Source organism: Rhinatrema bivittatum, chromosome 3 (genome assembly GCF_901001135.1).
Source record: "Rhinatrema bivittatum chromosome 3, aRhiBiv1.1, whole genome shotgun sequence".
Lineage (NCBI taxonomy): Eukaryota > Metazoa > Chordata > Amphibia > Gymnophiona > Rhinatrematidae > Rhinatrema > Rhinatrema bivittatum.
In genome coordinates, this window is record NC_042617.1 from 226,276,170 (window position 1) to 226,292,277 (window position 16,108).

Genomic DNA, 16,108 nt, shown 5'->3' on the forward strand with positions numbered 1-16,108 from the left:
AGGGGTAGCAACCGCTGTAACAAGCAGGCCACACCCCTGCCCCATACTCTTACCCACCCCTGGTTTTTTTTTTTTTTTTTGAGATGGCAGCCCTCCATCCTTCTGCTCCGTGAAGGTGGAACACCAACCACTGGCATCCCGCTCCATGAATGCCTCTGTGGCTACTGCCGCTCCGTGCAGTGTTTTGCTGCCTCCTCTTTATTCACGCCCTCTAGACTTGATGAATCCACAGTGTTTATCCCACGCCCCTTTGAAGTCCTTCACAGTTTTGGACTTCACCACTTCCTCCGGAAGGGCATTCCAGGCATCCACCACCCTTTCCGTGAAGAAATACTTCCTGACATTGGTTCTTTCTCTTCCTCCCTGGAGCCTCAGCTCGTGACCTCTGGTTCTGCTGATTTTTTTCTGACGGAAAACGTTTGTCATTGTCTTTGGATCATTAAAGTTTTTCAAGTATCTGAAAGTCTGAATCATATCACCCCTGCTCCTCCTTTCCTCCATGGAGTACATATTTAGATTCTTCAATCTCTCCTCGTATGTCATCCAATGAAGACCCTCCACCTTCCTGGTTGCCCTTCTCTGTACCGCTTCCATCTTGTCTTTGTCTCTTTGTAGATACGGTCTCCAGAACTGAAAACAGTACTCCAGGTGAGGCCTCACCAAGGACCTGTACAAGGGGATAATCACTTCCCTTTTCTTACTCAATATTTCTCTCTCTATGCAGCCCAGCATTCTTCTGGCTTTTGCTATCGCCTTGTCGCATTGTTTCTCAGACGTCATATCATTAGACACTATCACCCTAAGGTCTCTCTCCTGCTCCGTGTACATCAGCCTTTCCCCCCCCCCCATCGAATACAGTTCATTCGGATTTCCACTCCCCATATGCATGACTTTGCACTTCTTGGCATTGAATCTCAGCTGCCATATCTTTGACCACTCTTCCAGTTTCCTTAAATCCCGTCTCATTCTCTCCACTCCTTCCGGCGTGTCCACTCTGTTGCAGATCTTAGTGTCATCCGCAAAAAGACAAACCTTACCTTCTATCCCGTCCTCAATGTCGCTCACAAAGATATTGAACAGGACCGGTCCCAACACCGATCCTTGCGGTACACCACTTAAAACAGCTCTCTCTTCAGAGAAAGTTCCATTTACCATCACACATTGTCTTCTGTCCGTCAACCAGTTTGCAATCCAGGTCACCACCTCGGCACTCACTCCTAAGCTTCTCGTTTTATTCACCAGTCTCCTGTGCGGAACCGTATTAAAAGCTTTGCTGAAATCCAAGTAGATGACATCGAGCGCTCTTCCTCGATCCAATTCCTTGGTTACCCAGTCAAAAAAGTCAATCAGATTTGTCTGACAGGATCTTCCCCTGGTGAATCCATGCTGCCTCTGGTCCATCAATTCTCCGGACTGTAGATAGTTCACTATTCTCTCTTTCAGCAGTGACTCCATTACTTTTCCCACCACCAAAGTGAGGCTAACCGGTCTGTAGTTACCAGCCTCCTCTCTGTTCCCATTCTTGTGAAGCGGGACCACCACCGCTCTTCTCCAATCACTCGGCACCACTCCCATTTCTAGGGATCTATTGAACAGGTCACACAGCGGACCCGCCAGCACATCTCTGAGCTCCCTCAGTATCCTTGGATGAATCCCATCAGGCCCCATGGCTTTGTCCACTTTCAGATTCTTTAGCTCTTCCCATACATTTTCTACTGTAAAAGGATTTTCATCTATTCCACTTCCCTCCAGTTTCTTGTTGTGTAGAGATGTTCCTTCTCCAGGGTCTTCTTTAGTGAACACAGAGCTGAAGTATTCATTTAATATTTCTGCCATTTCTTCATCTCTCTCCACACATTGATCATTTCCACCTTTCAATTTCACTATACCACTTTGGACTTTTCTCTTTTCGCTGATGTATCTGAAAAATGTGTTGTCACCATTTTTTATCTCCTTGACAATCCTCTCTTCCGCTTGACTTTTTGCCAACTTGATTAATTTCTTTGTCTCCCGCAGTTGAATCAAATATTCTTCTTTGTGCTCCTCCCTTTGGGATCTTTTATATTTCTTGAATGCTGTTCTTTTAGCTTTAATTTTGTCAGCCACCTCCTTTGAGAACCAGAGAGGTTTCAATTTTCTTTTGCTTTTCTTTACATTTCTAACATATAGAGTAGTTGCCTTGGTGATTGCTCCTTTTAGATTGGTCCGCTGCTGATCCACATCTCTCTCGTTCTCCCATCCTTTTAATTCTTCCTCTAGGTACTTCCCCATTTCCTCAAAGTCCGTATTTTTGAACTGTAAAACTCGGGTCTTTGTGGTTCTTTTCCATATTCTTTTAGTGGTATTAAACCATACCGTTTGATGATCACTGGTGCTGAGGTGGGCACCCACCTGGACATCAGAGACATTATCTCCATTAGAGAGCACTAAGTCGAGTATAGTTCCTTCTCTCGTGGGTTCCAATACCATTTGTTTGAACAAAGTTACTTGCATGGCATCCACTATCGCTCTACTATTTTTAGATTCTGCAGATGGGATTTTCCAGTCTACATCTGGCATATTAAAGTCACCAACGATCACCACTTCTCCCTTCTTACCTATCTTATGGATGTCTTCAACCAGATCTCTGTTCAGCTCTTCTTTTTGGTTTGGAGGCCTGTAAACCACTCCAATATAAATGGACGCTCCGTCATCTTTTTTTAGGTCGACCCATAGTGCTTTTTCCTTGCCCCAACTTCCTTGCAGCTCAGATGCTTGTATATTGTTTCTGACATAAAGAGCTACACATCCCCCTTTTCTATCCACTCTGTCCTTCCTTAACAAGTTATAGCCTGGTATTGCTGTATCCCAATCAAGAGATTCTGTGAACCATGTCTCTGTGATAGCAGCAATGTCCAATTCTGCCTCCATCATTAGGGCCTGCAGATCTGGGATTTTATTTCCCAAACTATGAGCATTTGTGATCATAGCTTTCCAGGTACTCTCTTTAAGGTTATTGCTTTTCCTGGACTCCTTATGAGACTTTAGTTGATATTTGTTATTCACTTCACTCTTTCCTTTTGCAGTTGTGCCACTGATGACAGAGTTATCCATCTCAATTAGCTTTTACTTTTGGTTATGGATCCTGAAATTCTGCATGCATTGGGGTTTTTTTCCCTTTTCTGGTAACACTTCAATGTTTTTCTCAAGAACTTCTTCAGTTTTTAATATAGAGAAGGCTTTTTGTTCTTTTTGCATTTGGTACAGTGTGTGTCTCCTCATCACAGGTCTAATTCTACCAGAGCCCACTGTAATCCTGGTTTTTAATGAATTCCTTAATGACCTGTTTGAGTGGGGGGGTATACTTGTTGGCTGCCCATCTGTCAAGAATGGGTGACTGTGGGTCACATGTGTTATCCTTCCTGAGCCTAATGAATCTCTTTTTCTTGACTCCTGGTTTTTCTGTGGTATTGGGGAATTATTTTCTGAGTAATGCAATGTGGGTGTAATTCTTGTAATTACAATTAAATTAAACAATTAAACAATTAAAAAGGAAAGGGAACTCTCCCTGGGGTAGACAGCATGCCTATCTCTTAGTACCTGTTGACCCATGTTGACAGGCGATGTGGAGCAGGGTGTTCGCATGGCACCCTGCTCCACATCGCCATGCTTTGAAGGCTCGTGCTCCAATCTAGGGGCCAACCCATTCTGGGAAGCCCTTTCCTGCTCAAAGGAAAGGGAACTCTCCCTGGGGTAGACAGCCTACCTATCTCTTAGTACCTGTTGACCCATGCTGAACTGCTGTTCGCATGGCACCCTGCTCCACATCGCCATGCTTTGAAGGCACGTGCTCCACTCTAGGGGTGACCCCATTCTAGGGAGACATTTCCTGCGCAAAGAAAGGGAACTCTCCCCGGGGCCAGCCTGCCTTGCCCCTACAAAACCACAGGGACATGACTACTTCAGCTCTGCCAGCCTGTCTTGCTGCCATATACCAGATGACTCATTGAACTGCTTGTGGTGTTCTTGCCACTATCATGGTTCCTCAGTGTGTTGGTGCTAGTCTTTCTGCCTGCTATGTTCCCCCTTCATTGTGCTGTAGGATGTTGATGCCACTTATCTTGCCGCTTTGCCTGTCGAGCTGCTTTCGAGGGTTCATGCATCTGTTAGCGGTGCTTTGCACCTCTGTTAAAGCACATTTGCCACTCCTGATACCCCTTTGCCCCTTTAAAGTGCCTTAGGCTATTCATGCCACTTTGGTGCCACTTTGCCACAGTCTGTATGACTTGGACCTTGGAGCTCTTTTCTAATTCTGATGATTGCACCCCAGAAGTTTCATCAGAATTGATAAGAAAACTCTAATTCTGCAGCCAAAAATAGGCTGCAAATACTTCCCCCATTGACTTTAATGGGAAATCTGAAAACAAATATAACTAATCAACGAATTGGGTTTCCCCCCCCCTTGAAATGAATGCAATGGATTTGGGTCCCGGCGAAATGAATACCAAATCGAAACAAATGTTTTCCTTCTGCACATCCCTACTATATAGGGTGAAGGGATCCATCCTTCTTCCCGATGAATAAGAAGCTATGGTGGAGATGAAGGCCGAATGAATCCCCCCTCCAAATTCTTCTTGATATATGCTGACATGACTTGGTTCTCCGGAATAGATAATGGATAAACATAGCCTCTGGGAGGAGTCTTGTCAGGGATGAGGTCAATTAAACAATTATAACACCTATGTTGCGACAGTCTCCACCTGCTTCTTGCTGAAGACGTCAGTGCATATGGCATATTGTGGTGGAAGTCCTGGAAGATTGGGTACCAAAGTTCTGGTGACAGGCATGGATGGAGTGACCATATAGAGGCATTCCTGATGGCACAGAGGTCCCGAGAGAGAGATTTCCAGTGCCTGCCAATTGATGGTGGGCTATTTTTGTCCAGCCGTGGTAGGCCCAAGATAACTAGATTCACCACCTTAGGGAGAATGAACAGGGAGAGTTGCTCCTGGTGTAAGGTTCCAATTTGTAGGATAAGCATAGCAGTCATCACAGTCAGGAGACAGGAAGAGGTATGCCATAGATGGAAGAGACCCTCAACGGAAACACCCATGGAACCATGGTAGATTATGACGATATACCAAATACTCTTCTATGAAATTACCTGCATCTCTTGAGTACAGGAAAGCTTTGTCCATGACATCAGTGGTGTCCACCATGAAGCAGATAAGAACATAAGAAGATAAGACTTGCCAAACTGGGTCAGACCAAAAGTTCATCAAGCCTAGTATTCTGTTTCTAATAGTGGCCAATCCAGGTCATAAGTATCTGTAAAGATCCCAAAGGGTAGATAGATATAGTGCTGCTTATCCCAGGGATAAGAAGTGTATTCTGAAACTCCACCTTAATAATGGTTTATGGACATTTCCTCCAGGAACTTGTCTAAAACTTTTTTAATTGCAGCTACAGTAATAGCTATTATCACATCCTCTGGCAATGAATTCCAGAGCTTAATTATGTATTGAGTAAAAAAATATTTTCTCTTATTAGTTTTAGGTGTATCACCTAGGAACTTCTTTGTGTGTCCCCTAGTCTTTTACTTTTTGAAAGAATAAACAACCGATTGTTTACTCGTTCCACCCCACTCATTATTTTATAGCGTTCTGTCATATCTCCCCTCGGCCGTTTTGTTTCTTCTCCAGGCTGAAGAGTCCTAACCTCTTTAACCTTTCCTCATAGAGGGCTCATTCCATGGCCTTTATCTTGTTGATTGCCCTTCTCTGAACCTTTTCTAATTCTGCTATATATTTTTAGAAATGTGGTGACCAGAACTGTTCACAATATTCAAGATGAGATCGCACCATGCAGTGATATAAAGGCATTATGATATTCTCTGTTTTATTCTCAATGCCTTTCTTAATAATTCATAGCATTCTATTTGCTTTCTTGGTTGCTGCTGCACACTGAGCAGAAGATTTCAATGTATTAATGACAACACCTTCTGTATATACTTGTATAAAAGTCAAGAAATTTGTGCTGTAAAATAGTCCCAAAAAAGCTGGTTCAACTTATGCAAGCATACTATCCATTTTTCCGCATATACTATAAAGTCCCCAATATATGCGCATATGTATGAACGAACTGCTGAAACAGAGTGGAATTAGCAGCATAAGTTAAGCAGCTAACTCTGACATTTGAAGTTATACATGTCCTCATTTTAAACCTCAGTTTATACACAGGTCAATGCATTTCAATGGATTTTGGTCTCAAAATTGCCTATCAATTTATACATGAGATAGGATTATACATGAGTATATACGAGAGATCCTTTTCCTGAATGGTGACTCTTGTTGGGTTACTCTTTCCTAAGTGCATGTACATTATATTTAATTTGCCATTTGCATGCCTAGTCTCCCAGTTTTGCAAGGTCTTCTTGCAATTTCTCACAACCCTCATGTGATTTAACTTTACATAATTTGGTATCAGCAAATTTGATTACATCGCTCAGTTCTCATTCCAGGTCATGTATAAATTTATTAAAAAGCAGTGATCTCAGAACAGATCCCTGTGGCACTCCACTAGGAAAATTTACCATTTAGCAATCCACAAGATTGCAGCTTTATTTGTAACAGAAAATAGTCTAACAGAATGTAAACTGCTTACTTCCTGAAATACAAATCAAACAGCATTCAATTCAGGACAACTTTCAGGTCAAAACAATAAAGTTGCGCGGAAAACAGGCATTCAGTGTTGAGTGCCCACTTTCTTAATGCAGTCCCAGCCACATCTCCTGGACACATGTTACAATATTTAAATGAAGGGTCATGCTAAAAAGGAGACACTAGGGACAATTGCGCACCCCTAGTGCCTCCTTGTCAGCGGACACCCAGGAGGGCATATTTTTTTTTTTTACTTTTTCTGTAACCTTTTGATTCCTTTGACATAATATCGCCATGATATTAAGTCAGAGGATGTATAGAAAAGCAGTATTTTCTGCTTCTCTGTACACTTTTTTGGGCTGCTCAAAAATTAATGCCTGCTCTGGGCTGGTGTTAATTTCTGAGCGTTAAAATGTGCGGATCAGGTGCACATTTCTTTTTTTTGCATCTCGGGCGAATAGCTAATAGCCTCGTCAACATGCATTTGCATATGATGAGCGCTATTAGTTGTTTTTTTTTGGGGGGGGGGGGGTTGGACGTGCGTTTTGGATGCGCTAAACCCCTTATTGGTATAAGGCATGGGTGTCCAACTCCAGTCCTCGAGGGCTGCAAACCAATCTGATTTTCAGAGTAACCCTAATGAATATGCATGTGATAAATTTGAATGTACTGCCTCAATTGTATGCAGATCTGTCTCATGTATATTCATACAGACCAGTTTGTGGCCCTTGAGGACCGGAGTTAGACAACCTTAGCATAAGGGGTAGTGAACGCTCGTCCAACCACGGGTTAAACTGCGCTCAGAGGAGCGCCTGGGCCTAGCTCTTATCTCTGCCATCCAGGGACCCACCCTCAAAGCTATCTGGCAGTCTAGGGTTTTTATGGTGAACCAGGCTGATCCAGCACTGTTTAAGGATCATTTTCCAGAACACTCCTTCACAATAGATAAGATGCAGTACTGGCTGCTATATCTTTGTTTCCTGGTCCTTGGTCTCTCACAGCAAAACCATGGAGAAAAAGTAATTACATGAGGAGAGCTGAATTTTGTGGCCCTTCCTGCAGCTGCAAAGGATCAGGAGCCCTGCCTATAGCCAAGTTTAATAAACTCAGCTACAGATATGAGCTGTAGCTGTGTTCAATTAACTGAGCTGTGGATGTAATTAATTAAGTCTGTTGTACAGGGGGCTTGAACAAGAGGGTTAAGTAAACAGAACTACAACTATTTTAATTTTGTTTTACTGTAATTATTTTTCCTATTTATTGATGGAATTGTTTTTAGTCTCTTAATTAGTTTTTAATATGATCTACCTTGAAACTGGATCTTCAGGGTAAAAGAATATAAAGACAAATATAATCCAATCAAATTGAATTTAAGTTGAACATGCTTATAGCTCTCACCTGCAGCTAGATTCATTGAACTTAGCTTTTTTCAGTGCCACTGGAGGAAGCATGGAGGAGGTATGTTATTGAATAGGAGAGCTAAAGGGGGGGGGGGGGCTGAGTGGATGGATGGTTTCATTGGGTGTGTGTTTCATTGGTGGGGGCTAGTTGGAAGTGGGTCTTAATAGGGTAAGTGTTAGTGGTTGGAGAGGCTTGGTGCATGGTTATCGTGTCAGATGTGGTTTAGTGGGGGTGTGCTAGTGGGTGGGTGGGGAAGATTGAGTGGAAGGTGCATTAATGTGGACACAATGTGGAAGGGGCTGGGTACGAGAATATGATTGTGGTTGGGGGGGCTTAGTGAGGTAAATCTTGGGCCTGGGGTCCTAGGGCAAAAGGTCTCAGGTACAAGGTCCCCAGACAAAGTTTTTCTGGCCCAGAGTCTTGGCTCATAGAATAAATAGTCCAGTGTTTGAGGGTATCTGGCTTGGGGATCTTGGGTCAGACGCTTTCTAGCCTGAGGTTCTTGGAGTGGAGGGTCTCTGCTTGGGAATCCTGAATCAGAAGTTTTATAGAATGGGTTGGAGGATCTGTGGCTTGCAGGGGTCCAGGGAAGAGACCTGCTAGCTTTGGGGTCTCAGTTCAGAGGGGCTTAAGCCTGGGTATTCTGGGTGTAGGTCTCAAGCCTGGGTCAGAGGGTGTTGGGCCCTAAGGTACCAAATCCCAGATCCAGGATCCCAGATCAGAGATTCTTTTTTTTTTTTTTTTTTACAGTGCTTTGAAGAACAAGTTAAGTTTCATTTCCACCTCTAACTCCTGAAGTAAAAAAAATGGTAGTAACTACCATTCTAAGCACAATTTTTTATGTTTAAACTGTTTATTAGAACAGAATAAAGTAATACAAACTCTCAAAGTACATTGGTTTCTTATGCTCCCAAGGCAAACAAAGGTAATCAATAAGTGGTGTATATTTTCATCATTTTACACCTCCTTCTCACCAACCCACTTATCTTCCCACCCAAACTATACCAACCTACCTTCCCTTCCCCTTAAAATCTACCCAAAATTTTAAAGCAAAACCCAAATTTACCTCACTTTTTAAAACTGCTATGCACTATGAATATTATTAGCTTACTACACTGGTATTAAATCAAATTTTTTGCTCAGGAGTTCAAAAATATGTCCTAATTTTTAAAGCTGATTTTATTAGGTCAGTCCCATAGTGACAATTAGTATAAACAAAGATTTCTGACTCCACATTGTTTTCAGAGCTATGGAGTATATATACAAAAGATCTAGGCAACTAGAGGTCCATATTCTGTGCATTTGTTGGGAATCTATTTGTTTTTTAATAAGATATTTATTGTAATTTTTCTTTAATTTTATGATTTATTGATCTTAATTTATTGTTTGTAAATCATTGTGATTGAATATAGAACGGTATATAAAAGCATCAAATAAATAAATAAATGTGAAAATCCTGCCAGTTTAGCTGTCCCTTATACAGTCGAATAAGTTATCATCCAGCTAAAAATGTCAGGGGCATTTCGGGGGCATTCCAGGGTGAAGCCATGTTATCTGGCTATGTTAGCTAGATAACATTGATTTTCAGCATTCTCCAGCTAATGTAGCCAGGTAACTTTAGGACAGCTGAAGATCAGCCTGTAGTTAGCTGGATAAACATATCCAGATAACTTTAAGATTGCTGGGTAGATTCAACAATGCCATTTCGTTTCATTCCATTTTGAAAATGAAACAAAAGAAAAACCAACAAAATTTCTATGGTTTTACTTTTCCTTCATTTTGAAAAAAAAAGCTGCAAAAAAACCCTTTGTCACCAAGCCGAAAAACATTGCCTGGGCCCAGAGAAAACCTAAGGCCCCTCTCAAACTCCCCCCAAAAAATAATACAGAGAGTCAGGCTGGCCTAGGTCCTTCGACTTCCCCTCCCTCCCATCCTGAAAAAGGTGCTAGAACTGGCATCCCTCTTGCCCGTTTTAATGACTGGTTTCTTACGGAAGGATAATTTGGGGCTGGGGTGATTCCCAGCCCGGCAGCTTTTTTGGGGGGGACACAAGACAGGGTTTTGGAATGATCTTTCATTTTTTGTGTTTTGTTATTTTATGTATGTATATTTTGGTTTGGCATAGAAACCGAACCAAAATAAACATGATACGAAATGACACATGGGTAAAAAACAACAACAACAAAAAAATGAAACCCAGAATTAGATTTTTGGGGCTGCACATCACTACTTCTCAAGCCTGCTAAGTACATTGTTCCCCACAAAACACATACCCGTGTAAATGCCCAGCAGAGTGTAAATTAAGCTGTCTGATGGTTTGGTTGATGCTGTAGTGTTCCGACTCGAAGTATCATCTGTGTTTGGACAGTCATTTGCTCCACACTGTGTATAGTTCCAGGCATCCAAACTGTCTTCTAACATAAAAAGAAATCAAAACACACAATTACTATGTACATAGGCATGACATAATAACAGTAATAATCCCCTGAGCATTGTAAAGGGAAGCGCCCTCTAGAAATTACATATACTATAGGCTAGATTTTAAAAGCCCTGCGCTGGTGGCCTATTTTGCATAGGCCACCAGCGCGCGCAAAGCCCCGGGACGCGCATAAGTCCCGGGGCTTCGTAAAAGGGGCAGGAGGGGGCGTGGTGACGGTTCAGGGGTGGGCCGGGAGGGCAGTCCTGAGTCCCCCAGCACTGCGGCCTGTGCTGGGGGATGCGAGGTGGCGTGCGCAAGTTACGCCTGCTTCAAGCAGGCGTAACTTGCCCAACAAAGGTAGGGGGGGAGATTTAGGTAGGGCCGGGGAGTGGGTTAGGTAGGGGAAGGGAGGGGAAGGTGGGGGGATTCGGAGGGAACGGAGGCAGGCTGCGCGGCTCTGCGCATGCATGCTGCTGATTTTTGCGCAGCCTTGCATGCGCCGACCCCGGATTTTATCAGATACGCGTGGCTACGCGCGTATCTTATAAAATCCAGCGTACTTTTGTTCGCGCCGGTTGCATGAACAAAAGTGCGCGTGCGCGTACTTTTCAAAGATCTACCTCTAAGGGCCTCATTTTCCAAGCACTTTACCGCCTGCGATAAATTCGCAAATCGCGTTAACAGCTGTTAACGCGATTTGCGAATGCAAATTAGTAATTTGGTATTTAGGGGGCAGAGTTGGGGCGGAGCATATGTAAAGCGGGAACCTGTATATCGTGTGCGGCGAAACAGCCGCAGTGTTAGCGCGGCTGCTATCGCGGCTAATAACTACAACCCTCAAATTTGCGCTATGGACTGCGCTACGGGCCAGAAAAGGATTATCGCCATCCACGATAGTTCCGGACAGCCTGTTTGAATCCCTATGGGAGGGCTACCTACTAACTCGGGGTGGGGATTAGGTATGAGCGTCGGGGGTTGGGGCCACTTTCGCATTCCACATGAGACCTACGGACAGAACAGTGGTCTCTAGTGCAGATTTGCTGGCCGTCGGAGTGAGGATGCTCACTCCAAGAAGTGGTTTGGGCAACGTTCTCTCTACCTAGCTTGATGGACACTCTACCTGGGCAACAACATGCTAGGTGGAGAGAACGTTGCCCAAATCTCTTCTTGGAGTGAGCGTCCTCACTCCGACGGCCAGCAAATCTGCACTAGAGACCACTGTTCTGTCCGTAGGTCTCATGTGGAATGCGAAAGTGGCCCCCAACCCCCGACGCTCATACCTAATCCCCACCCCGAGTTAGTAGGTGGCCCTCCCATAGGGATTCAAATACCTATGTAGGGCATAGGTACTATAGTAAGGTGCTCTCGCTCTCTCTCTCTGAAACAGGCTCTGAGAGAGACAAGCTGACATTGTAAGGTTAATTTTCAAGTGATTTCTCCGGGTAACATTTATTTTGCTGTTATAAATCACCTATCTGAAAACTGTGTCTCATGTGTGAGGGTAACATTATACTCACAATTCCAATAGGTGCATACTTTTTACTTACATTGTAGCACAGGTATTTTCAGGGTAGAGTTGTGTCGGGGATTAAACTACATGCATAGTTTTTGTTGGAAAATGTATATATACAAAAAATAGTAGATACACATCTAGTAGAGACACACCTAGTAACTCAAGGTGGGGATTAGGTATGAGTGTAGGGGGTTGGGGCCACTTTCACATTCAACATGAGATGTACGTGTTATGCTCCTGCCCGCAAGAAGCGTGGGCAGGCTCTTACCTTCTCACAGACAGCCAGTCGGGCTGCTGACGCTGCTGCTTGCTTTTTCCCTGAATCAGCTGGGGCTGTCCCCGCAGCTGTTCCCATGCGGCCGGCTCCTCTGTTCCTGCCTTCCCCCGACGTGCTGCTGCGATCCCGGGCCCTTCAGTCAGCAGGCCTTCTCTGCTGGTGCCTGCTACAGCCCGGGTCCTTGCCTGGCTGGGAAGCCATCCCTGCCAGTGCCTGCAGCCTGCTACAGCTCTCTGCTCTGCCTGCAGTCTTACCTCTCCTCCTGGGGCTGTCTTCACGGCATGGAGCTGTTCCTGCAGTCAGCCCTTCTCCTGCTTCAGTTCTTGCAGCTCTCTGTTCTCTCTGCCGGTGCCTGCAGCCAGCCTTACCTCTCTCTGCTTCTTCCTGCTTCTGTCCATGCAGCTGGGAGCTGCTCCACTGACCTGCCTTCACCCAGCTCCAGCCCAGGGCTGCTCCACTGCTTCCCTGGCCTTCCACGTGGCTGAGGACGCCACCAGCTTCCAGCTCTTCTCTCCAGCTCCCTAGGGTGCGAGCGCGTGTCTCTGTGCTCCTCTTCAAGGGCCAGCCAGGTGTGGCCCCCTGCTGACCCCTCCCTGGGTGTTGTCCACCTCAGCTCTACTAAAGGGCTCAGCGTTCATTCTGTCTTTGCCTTCGCAAGGAGTTGGTCACTCCTGAGATCCTTCGCTCCAGGAAGTCGTCCGTGTTCCAACACTTCTGCAAGGTCCTGTGTTTCTTGTTCCCTGTCGGAGCTCCTCGTCCAGTCCTGATGTCTGCCTGCCTGCCGTTCCAGTCCCAAGGTCTGTCTCTTCGTCCAGTACTTTGTTCCAGTCCTGATGTTCCTGCTGTTCCAGATGTCCTTGTTCCAGCCCTGAGGTCTGTCTTATCCTTGTTCCTGATGCTTTAACCTGCCTTGAGCTGCCAGGAGTGCAGCGTATCCTTGCCTTGAGCTGCCAGGAGTGCAGCGTATCCTTGCCTTGAGCTGCCAGGAGTGCAGCAACCTGCTTCCTCTTTCCTGTGCTCTCCCGCTCTCAGCGTGGTCCGCGACCAGCCTTTCAGGGCTGAGTAGGGCGCGCATGAGGCAGGGTGGTCCGCGACTCAGTCCCGCGGGTGGTCTGAGTAGGGCGCCCTGAGGGACAGTGCCCATGTCTTCCTTCAGCCCTCGTTCCTGACTCCACCTCTGTGCATCCAGTACCTCGTCCTGAATCCACGTCTGTGCCTGTCCACGTCTATGCATCCTGCACCTCGTTCCTGAGTCCACATCTTTGCCTGAGTCCACGTCTTTGCCTGAGTCCACATCTATGGATCCTGCACCTCGTTCCTGAGTCCACGTCTAAGCCTGAGTCCATGTCGTTCCTGAGTCTCGTCTGAATCCATGTTCCAGTCTTCGCTGCCCTGGCCTCCATCTGGCCTGCCGCTTCGTGCCGTACCCTGCGGCAGGTCCGAAAGGGCTGGGAACGGTCGGAGGACTGTTCACAAGACCAACATTGCGTTGTTGGGTCTTCCGAAGCGTGCAGGTCCGGAGGAGGGCCTGTCTTCCATGTCACTCCAGCCCTGCTCCCGTCCAGCCTATGCTCGGGCATGCCACGTCTCCCGCGGCACTTCTTCAGAGCCCTCTGGGGTCGAGCCGTGGCCCAAGGACACACATCACCCAGGAGTGGGATCGCTCGCCTAGCGCTCCCCAACAGTACGAACAGAACAGTGGTCTCTTGTGAAGATTTGATGGCCTTCGGAGTAAGGAAACTCACTCCAAGATGAGATTTGGGCAATGTTCTCTCAACCTAGCTTGATGGACACTCTACCTGGGCAACAACAAGCTAGGTTGAGAGAACATTGCCCAAATCTCATCTTGGAGTGAGTTTCCTTACTCCGAAGGCCATCAAATCTACATAAGAGACCACTGTTCTGTTCGTACGTCTCATGTTGAATGTGAAAGTGGCCCCAACCCCCTACACTCATTCCTAATCCCCACCTCGAGTTACTAGGTGGGCTTCCCATAGGGATACAAATACCTGTCTAGGGAGTAGACATTATAGCAAGTTTCTCTCTCTCTCTCTCTCTCTCTCTCTCTCCCCCTCCCCCCTCCCCCCCCCCCCTGAAACAGGCTGTCTGTGCAATGATTCTTTGGTTGTTTATCATGCACCGCAAAGATGGATTTGCAAAAACATTGCAGCACGCGAAGTTTCCCCGCTGCATGGAAAACACCCCTTAATGTGATATTGGAAAATGAGGCCCTTAGTGTGCATATCTTTTTCCTTTGACAACTGCTACAAAGACTGAGGGCCTCATTTTCTAAAGTATCGCAGGCCTGCAATAGTTTAGGGAATGAGGGGCAGGGGGCCAAAATGGGAGGGCGGGCCTGCGCTAGCCGGCAGCGATCGCACCGTCGTGGTGCGATTACTGCCGGTTTCGCACCCAATAGCGCCACCATAGAAGGTGTAGCTATTGGGCGCGAACTCGTACGCGAAAAGGGCCTTACCTTTTCGTCGTACGCGGCGTCTTCGCGAAGTCGGCCCCAGTGACGCCCCGACTCCTCCTCCTTCCGGTGCCGACTCTGCCCCCATTTTGGTATCACATGCGATAAGGGACGTTTCGCATGCGAAACGTCCCTTATCGCGTGCAAGCCACTTGGAAAATAAGGCTCTGAGTTTGAAAAGTATCCAGGTACTTTGCAGCAAAGATTAGCAGCTTGAAAATTACCCGTGCACTCATTTCTATTGTGACCAATTTTACTCTATCATTACTACATTGTATTGTCAGGCACCAACCACAAAGGATAATCTTGTGCATGGAAAATTCCTTAGCAGAGGGGTTAGCAGTCCTGGCACACAGAGACACATAAAGGCTTTCCTTTTCGCATGCCTTAATGTAGAAGCACTGACACTGTGATCATTTTGAAAGTTCACAGGCCAACTGGATTAAGCTTACCATGCATTAGTTCAGCCCAGGCATGGGCATAGGTTGATTCCTTAAATTGATGGTGTACTAGAAAATGCTGCTATATGGCTCAAAACCAAAAGTGTGTGCTAATTATTTGACTGATGCGGATAATAAAATTTTTTTGCTTGGCCTAGTAGTTTAATAAGGTTAAGGACATTGTCAGCAACCCTGCCCATGCACCAAATATACTAAGGCTATTGAGATCCTGATTAGCCAACCCCGCTCCTCTATACACCCTCATGACAAAACAAGCCACTCAGACACCAGACCCTGATTTCTCCCGCAACTCAACAACAAGGTTTCCCAGAACCTCTGGAAGCCTACCCAATACAGGTCTTCTCAAACCCTCTACTCCTCTAGAGCAGCTTTTCCCAACCACTGCCACATGGTACACTACTGTGCCATGGCTGAAGTGCAGGTATGCCATAGCTGCAGTCTTTATTTTGGATTTCCTTCTGGGCCTGCAAGATGTCCTCCTACAGCAGGGGGTGTCAGAGAGCAGCACTTATTGGCAGCTGTTTCTGCTTTCCCTCTTTTGGCTCTCTGCAATGGAAACTGCACAACCCTCTAGTCTTGTCAGACCTGCTATCCCCCTGCAAGTTCAGATTGCAGAGGGAAGCTGGCAAAGGAGGAAGAAGCAGCACTGGGTAAGCCCAGACTTCTGCTATTCAAGGATTAGGGTTGTAGGGAAATATCCCATGTTTTCATTATAGTCAAACAGGGATACAGACAAATATAGTGACAGGCCAAAACAGTGTCACAGCCAAAGAAAAAAAACTTCGCCTGGATGAGAACTTTAAACCAGAACTGAAGGATACTTATCAAAATCTGCCTGTTTGTAAGCTCTTGTGCAAATAAAACTAAGGCAGAGGGACAATGCAGCAACTTAAGCTCATAAGCAAAAGTCATGGACTGGCCAAAGG

General features: G+C 45.7%; 1 protein-coding gene across 1 annotated transcript in view; it reads right to left on the minus strand.

Moving 5' to 3' along the window:
* Nucleotides 1-16,108, minus strand: part of UNC93A (unc-93 homolog A) — a 226,717-nt gene that overhangs the window by 120,034 nt on the left and 90,575 nt on the right. Inside the window, exon 4 of the mRNA XM_029596970.1 lies at nt 10,313-10,450. Coding sequence (XP_029452830.1) covers nt 10,313-10,450 — 138 coding nt within the window. The remainder of the gene's footprint in view (nt 1-10,312; nt 10,451-16,108) is intronic.